General features: G+C 40.2%; 1 protein-coding gene across 2 annotated transcripts in view; it reads right to left on the bottom strand.

The window, feature by feature from the left end:
* DYNC2H1 (dynein cytoplasmic 2 heavy chain 1) overlaps positions 1 to 17,419 on the bottom strand; it is a 284,386-nt gene that overhangs the window by 47,292 nt on the left and 219,675 nt on the right. For both annotated transcript variants that reach the window (XM_035008811.1, XM_035008812.1), the window contains exon 84: positions 3,159 to 3,368. In XM_035008811.1, the coding sequence (XP_034864702.1) occupies positions 3,159 to 3,368 (210 nt within the window). The remainder of the gene's footprint in view (positions 1 to 3,158; positions 3,369 to 17,419) is intronic.

Below are 17,419 nucleotides of genomic sequence, written 5' to 3'. Positions count from 1 at the left end.
GAATGAATGAATGAATGAATGAATGAATGAATGAATGAATGAATGAATGAATAGATAGATAGATAGATAGATAGATAGATAGATAGATAGATAGATAGAACAACAACAAAAAATAAGGACCAGTTAAGGCTATCTACCACAACATCAAGAGTCATAATATTCACAATGCAGGTGTCTCAAAAGGAGAAGAGAGAAAGGGAAGAAAATGGACTTTGAGAAATAATAGCTGAAAACTTCCCTAACCTGGGAAGGAAACAGACATCCAGGTCCAGGAAGCACAGAGAGCTGCACACAATGAATCCAGAGGTCCACACAAGACACATAATAATTAAAATGCCAAAAATGATGAAGACAGAATTTTGAAAGCAGCATGAGAAAAGCAACTAGTTACATACAAAGGCATTCATACAAGGCTATGATTTGATTTTTTGACAGAAACTTTACAGACTAGAAGGGAGTAGTAAGATACATTCAAAGTGCTGATAGGAAAAACCTGTAGCCAAAAATACTCTAACCGGGAAGATTATCATTCAGAATTAAAGGAGAAATAGAGTTCTACCCTACTTCTATAAACTAGTTTTGTATAGTGTTACCAGTCAACTGCTCCAAAAGCTGCTTTTTACCTAATAAAGTTCTCCTAAAGTAACAATAACAAAAGCAACTATCATTTAGAGGATGCTTGCTTTGTACCAAGCACTTACTTATGATTTAATTTTCATACCAACCCCATAGGGTAGGTTATATCTTTATTATCCTCATTTTACAAACGAGAAAAGTAATGTTTAGAGAGGTTTACCTGACCTGCCCGTCACACAGCTACCAAGTGGCAGATAGACCTATTCCACGGGCCACTTTCTTGGCCTTTTGTGACATTATTTCTACACGAAAATATTCTTATTGCCTATGGCATTTAATCCAAACACCTTTTCTTTGGCTTTAGAAACCTCAAAATCTGATCTAAGCTGAATTTTCTACGTGTCAGTGTGTGTGAGTTCCACCAAACTTGCTGTCCTCCTCTACACTCGTGCTCTATCAGTGTGATTCTCCTCCTAGACCTCACTCAACTGTCATTAAATGCAATCCCGTACATTTTGCCCTTAGACAGCATGAAGTTGGATTTTAAAGAAATACACTCTCATGAAAATTTATCTTTTGGTAAATTTAAATCATTTCTATTTATAAAGGCAACAGACCCGCCTAGGTTCCTGACTCTACAAGTTCTCCCTGCGTGACTCTGGTTAAGTGACTGAGCGCCCATCTGCCTCAGGCCCCTCCCAGTAGAATAAAGGTGTCAGGAGCACCACCTTGCACGTGGTGCTCACATGAGCTAACTAATGTAAGCTCTTCAGAGCTCTCACAATCCTTTCTCAGTGTTTCCTTGAAATGCTCAAGGAGCTTTCATGACAGATAATGTATCACTTGAAATTAAAAAGAAGTTAGATACAGCTTATAGAACAATATACTACTACTATGGTATTTTGAATATCATCGTTGATTCAAACAGTCATCTATATACAGAGAAAAACCATTTAAATGCAGTACACAATGCAAAGCTGAGATTTCCTTTCCAAGGTAAAGAGAAAAAGGAACATAAGGTTGGCAGAGTATGCCTTTTTGTCTATGCAGAAAAGGAATGGATATTGCAGTGGACTGAAAGTTTGTGTCCTCCCCCAAATCCATATGTTGAAACCTTAACCCCCTAGGTGATGATATGTGGAGATGAGGCTTTGGGGAGGTAGTAAGTCATAAGGGTGGAGCAAACATGATGGGATTAATGCCCTCCTAAGAAGGGACAGGAGAGAGGCTGATTCCTCTCTCTTTCCTCTGTGCTACGTGAGAACACAGCAAAAAGATGGCCATGAGCAAAGGAGGAAGCAGGCCTCATCAGACACCAGATCTACCAGCAATTTGATCTTGAGAACTATGAGAAATAAATGTTTATTGTTTAAGCCACCCAATGTGTCGGAATTTGTTATAGCAGCCTGAACTAAGACAGAAATCTTTTTATGTAAGATACAGGAACTTCCAGGAAGATGATCTTTTATGTAGAAGACTTTAAGTTGACCATCAGAGTTTTCTATATTGAGGGTAAACAGTGCTGGAGGCAGGGGGAAAACAAAACTTTTTTCTTTCTAAATTCCTATGGAACCCTAGTGAAATCTTTTCCAGATGCCAAGTTCTGTAAGGTGTATATTTTCCAAAAAACTAAAGTGAATATATGTCAGATACTCCAATTTTTTTGTTTCTAGCCAATAGATCTATAATACATGGATTTTACTGATATTTAAAATGGTTTAATTGGACATCTGGGTGGCTCAGTCAGTGAAGCGTCTGCCTTCAGCTCAGGTCACGATCTCAGGGTCCCAGGATCGATTCCCACATCCATGTTGGGCTCCCTGCTCAGCGGGGAGTCTGCTTCTCTCTCCTCCTCTCCCCCTCCCCACCGCTCATGCTCTCTCTCAAATAAATAAAATCTTAAAAAAAAAATAAAATGGGTCAATTATTCAGCAAGAGAAGTGGATTTCCCTTTCTTCTGCTAAAAGTACCTTGATTCTCCACTGGGTAACCATCCTTCCCTTACTTGGAGTATACCACATTACAGATGGAGCTGAATCCATCCTAGCTGCTGGTATACATATTCGGCTGAAGCTCTAGCCAATGAGAACTTTGCAAATCCTGAACAGAGAATTTTAAAGGGGCTAGGCATCAAACACAATCCAATCAGTTTGGATTAAAGCTAATCCCAAGATTTTTGCCTGAGTTACCAGGAGAAAGGTGTTCTTTCTGTTGCTCAGCATGCTAGGATACCATCATGTATAGATGACCTGCCCCAAAGTGACATCAACAGGGAGGCTGCATGTACATACACATACAAATAAGCATATATATATACGCACTCACACACAACATGACTAGACAGGTAGACAAATAACACAAGCTAAGATCCTAATGACAATCTGCAGCTCCTGCATCAAGTGACTTAACGCCGGCTACCCCTGGATCCTTCCATTATATCAGCCAGTTAATTCCTATCTGGCTACGGTAGTTTAACTTGGGTTTTCTGCTACTGTTAACTGTAAGACTTGACAAATGTATACATAATGAAAGAGTCATTTATAATAATGAAATAAAAACACATATATTTAATTTTGGCTTACCTTTTGGTTTAATAAAGCACTTGCCAATTTCTGTACTTCTGAACTCAGTAAGGTAGTTCCTCTGATGACTTTGCTGAGAGCGGCAAGAGATTGATGAATACTTTGGACTAAGCGAATGGCATTAAATTGTTCCAGAATGATGAATGACAATATTGGAGATCCTTGTCGATCACTAGGAGGAGACACCTTCTGATGAATCAGGTTTGAATTCTAGAAGAATAATATGTCAGGTCATACTTAACTGAAAAGCAGCACAAATCACTGACACTAAACACTTCAAAACTTACTAAAATTCCTTGTTGTCCCACTCCGTTTTGAAATACTGTTGTTTTACAGTGGCCAAGTTTATTAAATCTGTGAATACATAGGAAGGGAATTCTGGAGTTCATCACCATTTGAAGTGGTATGGGTGTGGGAACAGAGAATGGGGGAGCCACCCTGAGACGCAGCAGTCAATACAGTAGGAAAGATGGGAAGAAAGGCTCTATAAGCCAATGCAAAGACAGAACAGCTACACTGAGAATAAGAGAAGAAATTATGGATTTGAAGTAAAAGGTGGTTATTTAACTCAATTTGAAAATTCCCTGTATGTATATTACAGAACCACACTATACATCTTGTACTCAAGATCAGTGAGTATTACATCTTCATGTTTATTTCTCCATCTATACTTTAACAGAGATTCTGACACATGGATTTCTAGGATTTCTCAAATTAGTAGGAAAAACTCAAGGAACAGGAGTTGTAGCTAAAGAGCTTATATGGTTAAGAAGAAAAAAAATTACCTTCAATAATATTCTAAAAGTGCTAAAATACAATCAAGAGATAAATGTGGGAAGTCCTTTTCTCTTACCTACTATACGTTATCCTAACTTTCTTTATATATTCTGCTTACAAGCCTGGTTAAGGATCCCTTCTCTTTGCTCTAATGGTTGTCACATTCATATATCCATGAGAGCACGATCTTTTTCATCTATTGAGCATGATAAATAATTTAACGACATGATGATCTAGCATGGCTATTGCCATTAAATAAATTTTATTAGCTTAAGATTATTCCTGAAGACTGATTTGCGTTAAGACCTCAAATTTAGACATGTTTACTTCTATTATCGCTATATAGGCGTACCTCAGAGATATTGTGGGTTCAGTTCCTCACAACCACAATAAAGCAAATATTACAATAAACCAAGTCAAATGAATTTTTTGGTTCCCAGTGCCTATAAAGTTATGTTTATGCTATACCATAGTCTCTTAATTGTGCAATAGCATTATCTCAAAAAAAAATCAAAACAATTTATACACCTTAATTAAAAAATACTTTATTGTTAAATTTGCTAACATCATCTGAGCTTGCAGTGAATCATCACCTCTCTGCTGGTGGAGGGTCTTGCCTCAGTGCTGAGGGATGCTGACTGATTGGGGTGGTGGCAGCCAAAGGCTGGGGCGGCCGCGGCAAGTTCTCAAGACAAGATAACAATGCAGTTTGCTGCGCGGATCCACTCTTCCTGTCAGGGACGAGTTCTCTGCAGCACAGGAGGCTGTTTGCTAGCATTTTACCCAGAGCAGAACTTCTTTCCAAACTGGAGTCCATCCTCTCAAACCCTCTGCTGCTTTATCACCAAAGTTGACGTAACATTCTGAGTCCTTTGCTGTCACTTCAACAATCTTCACAGCACCTTCGCCAGTAGATTCCATCCCAAGAAACCACTGTCTTTGCTCATCCACAAAAAGCAACTCTTCATCCATTCAGGTTTGATCACGAGATGGCAGCAGATCAGCCCCATCTTCAGGCTCCACTTCTGATCCTGGTTCTCTTGCTGTTTCCACCCCGTTGGCAGTGACTTCCTCCCCTAACGCGCTGAACCCCTTCAAAATCACCCATGAGGTTTGGAATCACCAGCGTCCCAAATTCCTGTCCACGTTGATACTGTGATTTATATTTGGTATCTCATGAATCACAATGTTCTTAATGGCCTCTACAATGGTGAGTCCCTTCCACGTACTCTGCCCAGATCCACGAGAGGAACCACTCCTTCGGCAGCTACAGCCGTACAGAATGTATTTTTTTTTTTTAAGATTTTATTTATTTATTTGAGAGAGAGAATGAGAGAGAGAGAGCACATGAGAGGGAGGAGGGTCAGAGGGAGCAGCAGACTCCCCGCCGAGCAGGGAGCCCGATGCGGGACTCGATCCCGGGACTCCAGGATCATGACCTGAGCGGAAGGCAGACGCTTAACCAACTGAGCCACCCAGGCGCCCCAGAATGTATTTCTTACGTAGTAAGACGTGAAGGTCAAAACGACTCCTGGATCCATGGGCTGTGGGCATGAGAACAAGATGCATCTCACTGTCCGTCTCCATCGGAGCTCTGGGGTGACCAGGTGCACTGTCCATGAGCAGCAATATTTTGAATGAAATCTTTTTATTCTGAGCAGGTGGTCTCAGCAGTGGACTTAAAATACTCAGTAAACCATGGTGTCGACAGCTGTGCCCTCACCCAGGCTTTGCTGTTCCCTTTCTAAAGCGGAGGCAGAGTGGACGGAGCATAATGTGTATAAAGGCCCGAAGAATTTTTGGAGCGGTCAATGGCAGTGGCTGCAGCTGACAGTCACCAGCTGCATTAATTAAACATATCAGGGCAAGAGACTTTCCACCACTCTTGGATCCATAATCTAAGAAAACAGTTCCCTGTACTAAACTTTTTAAAAGGGTGATTTAGGAGAGCATCAAAAATGCCTAAAATTCAAAGAGAGTTCACGTAGGGACTATGGTTTACAGATGTGCAGTAAGTGTAAAATGCAAACTGAATTTCAAAGACTTAATATGAAAAAAGAATGTAAAATATCACATTAATAAATTTTCTACATTGATCACATGTTGAAATGCTTATGTTTGGGATACATCAGGTGACATGAACTATATTATTAAAATTAAGTTCACCTGTTTTCACTTATTACAGATGACATCTACAGCTCACGTCTGTGTTTCACGTCCTACTTCCATCACACAGTCCTGCTCTGGAGACCAGCAAGTCAAATGCTGTATGTTCAGCAATAAGAACAAAAAGAACAGACAAAAAATATACAGTACAGTCTCAAAAGTGATTAACAAAAGATGAAAAAGCACTGTGAAGGCAAAAAAGGAGGAGGTGGCAAAATGCACTATATCAGCTGCGGTCAATTAATCAGTGGAAAAGTGTCACATAGCAGGAGACCGCAAACTGCAGTGCATTCTAGATTATAACATAATCCACTTCAAGGCCTCCACAAACTTTTCATAAAAAATTCACGTCAGGACACCTGGGTGGCTCAGTTGGTTAAGCGACTGCCTTCGGCTCAGGTCATGGTCCTGGAGTCCCGGGATCGAGTCCCGCATCAGGCTCCCTGTTTGGCAGGGAGTCTGCTTCTCCCTCTGGCCCTCCTCCCTCTCATGCTCTCTGTCTCTCATTCTCTCTCTCTCTCAAATAAATAAAAATAAAATCTTAAAAAAAAAAAAACTCACGTCAAATAACTAATTCTAAAAATAAATGCAGCTATTCTGCATACCCAAAAGGATGAAGTATAGAGAGAATTCATAGTAGTAGCGATATGTTATAATCTTAAGACAAAAAAATTGTGAATAATGTATTTTTTAATTCAATATATATACATACCTTAGCTAAAATCACCATGAATAATTACAACAGGCACGCAGCATGATTTTTGGTGAAACGACCAAGGGACTACAGTTTTATCTTTTGTCAGCTGATTTACTATAAAAGCCTTTTCTAATGACTAAATACAAATGAGTAAACTGTGTTCCCTTGAAGGATGGCTTTGACATTTTAAAGATCATCTTGTCATGAAAAACCTAAGTGTATTCAGAGAAAATCATTAAGTGATTATGGAGCTGCTGGGGGAAAAGGTTACGGGTATTTTAAAACTTAACTATTAAGCAAGGAGTATCTTTTGGGCCAGAAAAACGACCCTTATTTGGTATAATATAAGTGTGAATCCAGGGTTTCTGTGTTTTGATGGACATAACTGTCTAGACTCCAGCAGAATGGATGACACGAGAAGCGGTGGTGTTTTGTGTTTGACAGTTAGAGGTGTCCGAAGATGGCTCTTTGTGAGAGAATTTCCGTCACGAGAGCAGATGCTAGCACTGACCAGGCCAGGGGCTGGCAAGCGTTCCCGTAAAGGTCCTGAGAGGAGACTGGCCAGGCTGCGTGGGTCGTTGCCACTCCCGCACGCTGCTATAGGGCAGGGGGGCTGCAGACGGTCGGCAGACTAGCAGGCTGGCCAGGTTTCAGTAAAAAGATTTCCGGAAAAGGAGGGCAGGCCGGGGGTGTCCCTTGGGCAGTGGCTGGACAACCTCTTGGGGACACTATCACTTATTCAAGGTGTAATGGAGATCCAGCTGTGGGTCCTTCCCACATCTGCGACGCAATGAAATTAGTAAGATTATAGTCTCCGTGCATACTTGCCACAGCTTATAAAAGAGTGATCAACAACCAGAGGTTTTCTTCCCCCCCCGGTCACATGATCATGTCTTGGTTCAAGATATTCTTTCTATTGATAAGGAAGATATTAAAAAGACTCAACATACAATCCGTTAAAAAAGCGAAAAAGGAAATGAGAAACAAAAACAAACAGTTGGGTGGTTCTATAAGGGTTACATAAAAGGGGGTAATATCTTCATTTTTGGGGGTAGAAATTGTACTTTCGCCCTCCAGGAACTCCTCATTCTTCTTTAGATAATCATTTCCTACTATCTCTCTGGGGCAGAAACAGCCTTTCCTAAGTCTTAGTCCATGTAGTTCTATAAGAGTTTACTCATCTCAGTTGCAGAAATCAGTGTGTGGCTAAAAGCTTCACTAATAAGAGCACTCGTTCTCCCGACCACATTGATGGCCAACGAGACAGAATCCAAGGCAGTGAGAATTCTGCTGGGTTTTCTGAGAAAGAGGCACCTGTTTCCACTAAACTTGAACCTAAGAGATCCTAAGGTGGAGAATAGGTGCAGCCATTCTGTGACAATGGAGAGACAGCTCTTTTAGTTATTACGTATGTGTTATATTATATAGAGATAAATGCACTCCCTTTCAGAACAGTCAAAAATTTTGACATATCTCCATTAAATTATGTCTTTCCAGAAGTGGATTTCTGACAAGACTGTGGAAGAGAGAGAGCAAGGAAGGGAACAAAAAGGGAAATAAGGAAATAAAATAATACTATCCATTTGGTGAGTTCAAAGGGGAGAAAGATCTATAGAATTCCTGGCATCCCATTTCCCAGAATAATGGGCTGCTTTGTCGTTTTAATTTTCTTGTACCCAAAGCCAGTTATTAGTAACAAACAGAGCTTAATGTAAACTTGGTAACAGCTATTCCCAGGATCATGCCAAATTACCAAATGGATCAAAGGAAACCAAACCAGTCACGTTTTAATGCTCATTTCATTTAGTTTAGTTACGATTAAATGTGTGTTCACTGAGCAAGCAGAGCTCAACTAGGACAAGTGTGTGCTCATTTATGCAATAAACTGTTTAAGTCACACGTGCTGAGGAACTAGACTAGAAGGCAGACCTGCTGGTGAGGAGCAGGGCAAGCAAAGCCGAGGCACAAGGACGGCAGGGCAGGAGTTTGAGCTGATGCACTGAAGCTGATGGAAGCTATCGCATCATCTGAAAACTGAAAGGAAGCTAGGGAGTGCCAATAAAAAAAAAAAGAGGAGCTTTTGTTTTAAATATAAATTATTTGTTAATTTTATGTGCCTTGAAAACTTCCCAGCTGTGATGTACAACAGTACGATATTAACAAACAGCAAACCCAGCAGTCACCCCCAGGGACGGACACCAGTGCCAGGAGCACCTTGGATACCACCCCTTGGTCTGTTGAAAGCCATTTCCCTATCAAACTTGGGCATGCAGAATAAAATGGCATATTAATAAGACCATACGTACTTCCGGCCAAGTCTGTTGCACAGGCTCTCTGCTCCGTGAGGCGTGCAGCTCTCAGGGGAGGAGGCAACAACAGTCTCCCACTGAGAGACGTCCCATGGACCAGGGTCCCTGAGGGGAAGGACGACCAACATTCCAGAGCAGGGACTATGCGCCAGGCATACCACGTTATTCTGTTACGTGGTAACAGGTGCAGCAATAGAAAAAACAGAGAAAAGTGGATCATGAACAATAACAAATGTCACTGAATTTGAAAATTTTATGCAAAGTGTACCTAAGATGAACAGCTACCTTTCTTCAATGCCCTCCTAAAACTGGGAGGCTGATGTGTACACTCTCAGAAACACAACAAGACAACACAAAATGCTGTGTGTGTGCTGTTTTGAAGTTTGAGAAGAGCCCAACATTCTTGTGAAGCGAGCGAACTGGTTCATGACGTGAAGGCTGAAGGGAACACTCAGGTTCCGGCCAGTCGGTGCCCAGACTCAACGAGAAGAAACAATTCCAACACCGCAGAACCCACTACTTCACAAAGGCAGTCGACAAAGCACAATCACTTAAAGGACACATGCAACTTATTTTACGACCATTCCAAGTAAGATATAGAGAATTTCAGCTTCTGATTTTAGCAGAGTAAGACGGGGCTGACAACAACTATGTTGAATAAAATACTAAAGCATATTCTTAAATACACCCAAATGCAACCTTGAGAGGAGAAGAAAGAATTATTCAAACAATTAAGTGCTGAGTATTCCATTTTCATCTTCATTAATTTCATCCTGAATGCAAACACAAAGTATTCTGGATTAGAGATAATTATATGTTGATTACCTCACAGTAAATAGTAAGTGCGTTGCTATTGTCCTTGTCCTCTGGGCCTGACCTTTAGGATGGTCAGGTGAGAGCCAGATCAATTATCCTACACAAGTAGCCAGATGCCCCATGGGGGAGGTAGACAAGGGATGGGAGAGGTGTGATGCTCTCCTTATAGATTACCAGGCTGCCTCCTTCCTCCTCCCCTCCAAAGAGGATGTTCTATGAAATGTATAATGGGCTTGAATTCTAACCAACACTGTGGTGGGTAAATAAAATCTCTCGGGAGCCAAGCCATCTAAGAGATGACTCCAAGTTTGGGCCTCACCCCTCTTGACCTGTGAAAACCCAGGGAGACAATGCTCTGGTCTCTCCAGCATCTTGGGACTTAGGAATTTAGGGTCTACCCTGTGGTCCTCTCAGAGAAATAATAATAGTTTTATTATCCTTTCTGATCAGAGCAATTAACTAGACGAATGGCTACAAAGCTAATTCTCATGGTGTGTGAAGAGTCACATGAGACTGGGGCTTTTTATAGTTAACACTGAGAATCCAGGAAGGTTTTTTATTTTTTCCACACTAAGAGTGGGAAAATGGCAAGCAAGCCACTCGAGTCCACTGACGCCAGAGAACCCGAGCTTCTGCACTCATAAATACGGGGCTGTGAGACCAGAGATCCAATCCAGTATCTGCTCAGGTGCAGAGGTTAGAAAGACAGTCCCCAAAACTGAAAGCCCGGACGAGGACGCTCTCAGGAGAAGAGTGACATAGAAATAATCCCCCTTCACCTCTGTCCCAAGGACAAGCAGGGAAACCGTGGATGTTAAAATTTGGTAGTAACTGCAGTGGGGAGTGTAGGCGTAGGACTCTCTTCTCAAAATTGTCACAATTGGAACTTTAATGTTAGTCTGTGTGCACTACTTTGGAGATTCTAATGCACTTCAAAAGAGTAATTTAGTTTATACAGTTCCAGAGCAGGGCTATCTCAAAGTATTTGAGGGGTGCATGATCCTGACCCAGACCTAAACCAAACCAAACCCTAATCCTACATTCTAAACTGAATGGCAGAACACATTTTAATTGTAGGCTACAAATAATTCTTTTAGGTAAAGTTACCAAAATGATTAGCAGCTCATGGCTTTAACAAAAACAACCCAAACTATCCTTTAAGTAAGTAAGGCATGCTATCAAGTTATCATATACAGTGTAGAAAAGAATCAAATCCACAAAGACTTCAGATATTGGAATAATCACACGATTATTGGTTTACCACAAAAAAATTATGGTAAATGTTTCTAGAATTGATAGAGAATCTTAAAATAAACAAGCAGAGCTCTGGCAAAGAAAACTTTTAAAAACTAAAAAATACGTAATTAGGGATGCCTGGGTGGCTCAGTCAGTTCAGCGTCTGCCTCAGGTCATGATCTCAGGGTCCTGGGATGGAGCCCCACAACCATCAGGTTCCCTGCTCGGCGGGGAGCCTGCTTCTCCCTCTGCCCTCCCCCTGCTTGTGCACACTCTCGCTATCTCTCTCTCTCTCTGACCACACTGCGGTCAGCAACGTGGAGAGAAACGCCAACAGGAAGAACTGGACCACAAAGCAAGTCTCAACAAGTTTCCAAAGATGGGTGTCATAAGACCGCACTCTCCAATCACAGTATAGTTATAGCAGAAATCTATGACCAAAAGGTAACCAGGAAAGCAACTCATCAATAAGAATGCATGAGAGAAGATGAACTCATAATGGAATTTAGAAAATATTTAAAACTGAGCAATACTGAAAACACCAATGTAAGAATTGAAGGGATACGGTTAAAACAGCAATTTCACCTTCAATGCTAAAACTAAGAGTCAGAAGAGGGCAATTACTGAAGCAAACCCCCAATCAAGAAGCAGAAACAACAGGAGGAAGAACGAACAGCTCCAATCAACCCACTTTACATCCTCTCTGTGTAGCTCTGTGATGCTGAGGCTCTACCTCGTGGAATGTCCAGAGGGGAACGGAAGGCCCGAGCGGGGGGAAAAGGAGCTCCGTCCTTCTGCTAGCTGGGCTTCTCCCAGGGGTGCTCCCGGCAGCAGGGGCAGTGGCGGCTCCAGCCCCGGGAAGAGCCTGTCGCTCTGCAGAGGGCCCGGCGCCCCCAGGAGGCAGGGCTCCCCTGGGTCTGAGTCGGGCTCCCAGGGCGGGCGCTCTCCACGGCTCCAGGTGCTGACCATCTAAGCCGCTTCCCTCGGTTCCCTGGCTCCAGGGAAGGGTGTCATTTTTTGCACATATCTGCGTTCAGTTCTTCCTTTGGGCATTTTCTGACCCTGCAAGACTTGTATAACCAATTTGCCATATTACCATCTGCTGAAATACCTCGGGTTCTCTCCACATTGCTGATCGCAATGCCATGGGCAGCATGTAAGTGACTATAAATGTGGCTGAAAGGAACCCGACTTGTCAGGGTGGGTGGGGAGAGACAGGTGCTGCATAAAACTTCACTAAGAACAAAATTCCAGGGGAAATCTTTCACCTGAGACTGACTGAAACAAGAGATTGAATGTGCTCAGTTTTAAATGTTTCAGAAAGCAAAAAAAAACAAAAAAAAAAAAACAAACACAAAACAAACAAAAATAGCTCCAGTACAACTCAGAAATGCTTTTATACAACAAAGGTGTGTATTATAGATATGTTCCCTACCTTAAATTTTCTAAAACCAGGACACAGTAATCATATTTTCATGATTTCACCTTAATCAAAAGGGAAGAAAGTTGAGTAACAGTCTGAGAAGAAATCATTTAGAAGATATTTTTAGGTTAAAAATTTGAGAAAGCATTAGTCCTATTGTTTATTCTAGCATTATTTTATTTAATTGCAATCCATTCTTTTAAAATTAGGCTACTGAATCCAAAAGTTTAATTTGACAAATATACAAGCTACTTACCAGTCTGAACACAGAAATAATAGTTACTGGATCAACAGACTCAACTATTGTTCAGAAAAAAAAAAATCCATCACCTATTTTTCCCTCAAAACTCTATCAGCCTAGAAGAGATGGTTTTATATGTACCTCTTATCACATGGGTAATTTCAGTGAGAATTAATGGGAGTTCTCACATCATATAAAGGAGATGTAAATTGGTTAGAATGTCCGTAATTCTCATCAGTTCTCACCATCAACCAGGTATTAAAAATTGATGAGTGGTAGCTGGTGTAATAAAATTTTAAAGCATGAACTGACCTTTCGAATGCAAACATGCAGAATATTAAATGAGATTAGGTTTTTATCTGTTAAACTATATAGTATTTTGCTTGTCAAATTGCTGGTTTTCAAATACTATTTTTCAATAGAAATACCAAGAAAAACGTCATAAAAATGAGAGATGTTACTAAATTATGCATCTGAACTATTTAAAAAATGATATAACATAAATGATTAAGAAAGTAATGCTAAATGTTAGATATTTATATATATTTTTGCCTTAGATATAATCACTAATATAGTTACTAAAAATGTAGAGAATCAGCCTCAAGCATGAAAGACTAAATTAATAAAAGATCTTAAATATGGCCATGTTATCAATACTATACTAGGGCTTGTTATACTAAGCATTTATGTATGTATGTATATATTTAAGGGACAGGGAGGAGCAGAGGAAGAGAGAATCTTAAGCAGGCTCCATGCTGGGTGTGGGAGGTGGGACTCGATCTCACAACCCTGAGATCACGACCTGAACTAAAATCAAGAGTCAGATGTTTAACCGACTGAGCCACCCAGGTGCTGCTATATTAAGCTTTTAAAAATCCATAAATCTTTAAAGAACTAAGAATAAAAAAATGTTTGATCCATGAAGGGTTCATGTTTTCCAAACCATGTTCACATCTACTTTTTATTAGATCCATACAAGAGTCCTGTGATGACTGACGCTACCTGTGAAATGTCTTGGACACCTCTCACTGTGTGTTCACACTGCCACACTAAAGGATGAAGTGTAGCACCCCAGCCAGGTCCTGTTGAAGAGTTTTGATCATTAACATTATAATACTTCTATTTTTTGAGTATTAATATCAACTCTTAATAAATCATAGCAGCACCTAGAACATAAGAGGAACATCAACAGATACCTGATGAAGGACTGAATGAAATGAGTAAATGAATAAACGAATGCAGAAAAGAGGTTAGTGTTCCTTTTTTACACACAAAAAAAAGCTAAGAAAAAGTTCAGAAGTGATTCAACTAATGTCCTCTAGCCATTTAATGGGGAAAGAGTAGGACCTGGATGACTCACTAATAATTATTTTTCATAAAATTATTATTATTGTTTAGATATAATTAATCTTTAATTTTAGCTAGTAATTAACCATAACCTGATAGAAATAATGATGAAAAACTCTAAAAAAGGAATGTGGTGTTGTTTCATTTGAAACATTTACATGCATAAATTTTAAAACTCCTCCAAAATAAGAGAATTTCTATTCCTAAGGGGCATATCTTAAGTTGCCTATTTTATGAGAATTGTTATGCAAGTTATAAATTAGTATTCTAGAAACACGGAGAAGGAACTGAGTAACAGCGGAGACAGCTTTTGAAAGATGCTGGGATTTTCTGTGGCCATTATTGGTTGCTATCATAGTGAGCAGATGCAAGGAGATGGAAAGAGCACTTGGCAAGTCCTCACAGACAAATCTGCAATGGTTTGTTCATACAACACTCAGATCTGCTTTACTATGGAAGAGGCTTAGAAGTAAGGCTGGATGTGGAGCCATCTGGCCAAAGATTTTTTTCTTTAAGAAAATTAATGGAGGGCGCCTGGGTGGCTCAGTTGGTTGAGCGACTGCCTTCAGCTCAGGTCATGATCCTGGAGTCCCGGGATCGAGTCCCGCATCGGGCTCCCTGCTCAGCGGGGAGTCTGCTTCTCCCTCTGACTCTCCCCCTCTCATGCTCTCTCTCTAATAAATAAATAAATCTTTAAAAAAAAAAAAAAAAGAAAAAGAAAATTAATGGAATAATGATATGAAATATGATTTGAGTAAGTATATATTAGAAGGAGAGTCAAATTTGGAGTTTTCTGCTATAATCTATGTGAAAGAACCGAAGTCTAAATTATGGCAATGGCTTCAGGAAGGAAATGGAAGAGACAAGACACAAAACACTGTAACAGGATGAAGTGCAAGATACCTGATACATTAATATGGCCACTGTGAACTTAATATAATGGTAATTTTTAAATAATCGATATCTTACAAACAAAAGTTAAAATGAAGTTTCAAAAGTTATGCTTGTTTCTGGACAAAATGGCAAACTGTCTCCCACTTGTGAGTCTTGTCTTCAACAAAACGAGAGGACACTAAAGCAGAAGACGGCACACCAAGCATGGGAACCATCTGGGAGACACTTGTAAACGGGAGGCTGTGGCAACCAGCAGCTAGAGAGGGCTGGGTGCCATGGCCGGGGCCAGGCTGGGGGAATTTTAGGGTGCTAACTTTTCACACTGCCCTGAATGGATCATCTTCCACCACGTCACCACTTCTGGCTAAAAAGAGCAGCATGAAGCGACAGCCACGGAAGCATGGTGCTTGACATTACACAGCATGCAGCCGGCTGGCGTGGGAAACAGGGTTAAACTGGTTTTAGTAGAAAGGCTGGCATTTGGAATTGCAAGCTCTCAGATTACCAAGCAGAACAGATACAAAAAGAAATCCACACCTAAATATATTATGGTAAAATTTAAGAGATCAGAGACAGAATATTCTTAGAGGTAAAACACAAATCAGTTAAAAAGAAATAAGAATAGGAATAACTGAACTTCTTCAATAAAAAGACAAAGGATAGCCTTATACCTAAAGGAGCTAGTAAAAGAACAAACAATCCCGGGGCGCCTGGGTGGCTCAGTCGTTACGCGTCTGCCTTCGGCTCAGGTCATGGTCCCAGGGTCCTGGGATTGAGCCCCGCATCGGGCTCCCTGCTCTGCGGGAAGCCTGCTTCTCCCTCTTCCGCTCCCCCTGCTTGTGTTCCCTCTCTCGCTGTGTCTCTCTGTCATATAAATAAATAAAATCTTTAAAAAATAATAATAAAAAAGTAAAAAAAAAAAAAAAAAAAGAACAAACAATCCCAAAACCAAGAGAAGGAAGAAAATATAAAGATTAGAGCAGAAATAAATGATACAGAAACTAAAAAAAAATACATCAATGAAACCAGGAGCTGATTCTTTGAAAAGTTCAAAAAAACTGATGAACCATTAGCCAGACTTAGAAAGAAAGGGAGAGAGAGAGAGAGAGAGAGAGAGAGAAAGAAAGAAAGAAAGAAAGAAAGAAAGAAAGAAAGAGAAGAAAGAAAGGAAGGAAGGAAGGAAGGAAGGAAGGAAGGAAGGAAGAAGTAATTTAAATAAAGGTCTCAAATAGATTCAGGAATGAAAAAGAAGAAATAACAACCAACACCACAGAAATACAAAGGATTATAAAAGAATATTATAAAAAATTATATGCCAACCAATTGGATAACCTAGAAGAAATGGATAAAGTTCTAGAAACATATAACCTACCAAAACTGAAACAGAAAGAAATAGAATATTTGAACAGACTGATAATCAGCAAAGAAACTGAACCAGTAATCAAAGAACTCCCAGAAAACAAAATTCTCGGACAAAATGGCTTCACAGGTGAATTCTACCAAACATCTAGAGAGGAGTTAATACCTATTCTTCTCAAACTATTCTAAAAAACAGAAGAGGAAGGAAAACTTCCAAATTCATTCTATGAGGCCAGCATTACCCTGATACCAAAACGAGATAAAGACACTACAAAAAAAGAGAACTACAAGCCAATATCCCTGATGAACATAGATATAAAAATACTTACAAAATATTAGCAAACTGAATCCAACTCAACATTAAAAAAATTATTTACCACAATCAAGTGGGATTTATTACTGGGATACAAGAGTGGTTCAATATTTCTAAATCAATCCATGATACATCACAGCAAGTAGGAAAAAGATAAAAACCATATGATTATTTCAATACATGCAGAAAAAGCATTTCACAAAGTACAACATCCATTCATGATGAAAACCCTCAACAAAGTAGGTTTAGAGGGGAAACACCTCAACATAACGAAGGCCTTATATAAAAAAAAAAATGCACAGCTGGGGGCACCTGGGTGGCTCAGTCATTAAGCGTCCAACTCTTGATTCTGGCTCAGGTCATGATCTCAGGGTCCTGGGATCGAGCCCTGTGTCAGGCTCCTTGCTCAGCGGGGAGTCTGCTTGAGGTTCTCTCTCTCTCCCTCTGCCCCTCCTCTCCCCACCCCACCCCCTGCTCATGCTCTCTCTCAGTGTCTCTCTCTCAAATAAAAATAAATAAATATTCTTTAAAAATGCACAGCTAACATCAGACTCAATGGTGAAAAACTTAGAGCTTTTCTGCTAAGGTCAGGAACAAGACAAGGCTGTCCACCCTCACCACTTTTATTCAACCTAATACTGGAAGTTCTAGCCTCGGCAATCAGACAAGAAAAAGAAATCAAA

This window comes from Mirounga leonina, unplaced genomic scaffold (assembly GCF_011800145.1).
Source record: "Mirounga leonina isolate KUSES-001 unplaced genomic scaffold, KU_Mleo_1.0 Mir_153, whole genome shotgun sequence".
Taxonomy (NCBI): Eukaryota; Metazoa; Chordata; class Mammalia; order Carnivora; family Phocidae; genus Mirounga; species Mirounga leonina.
This window is presented reverse-complemented; position numbering and strand designations above follow the sequence as displayed.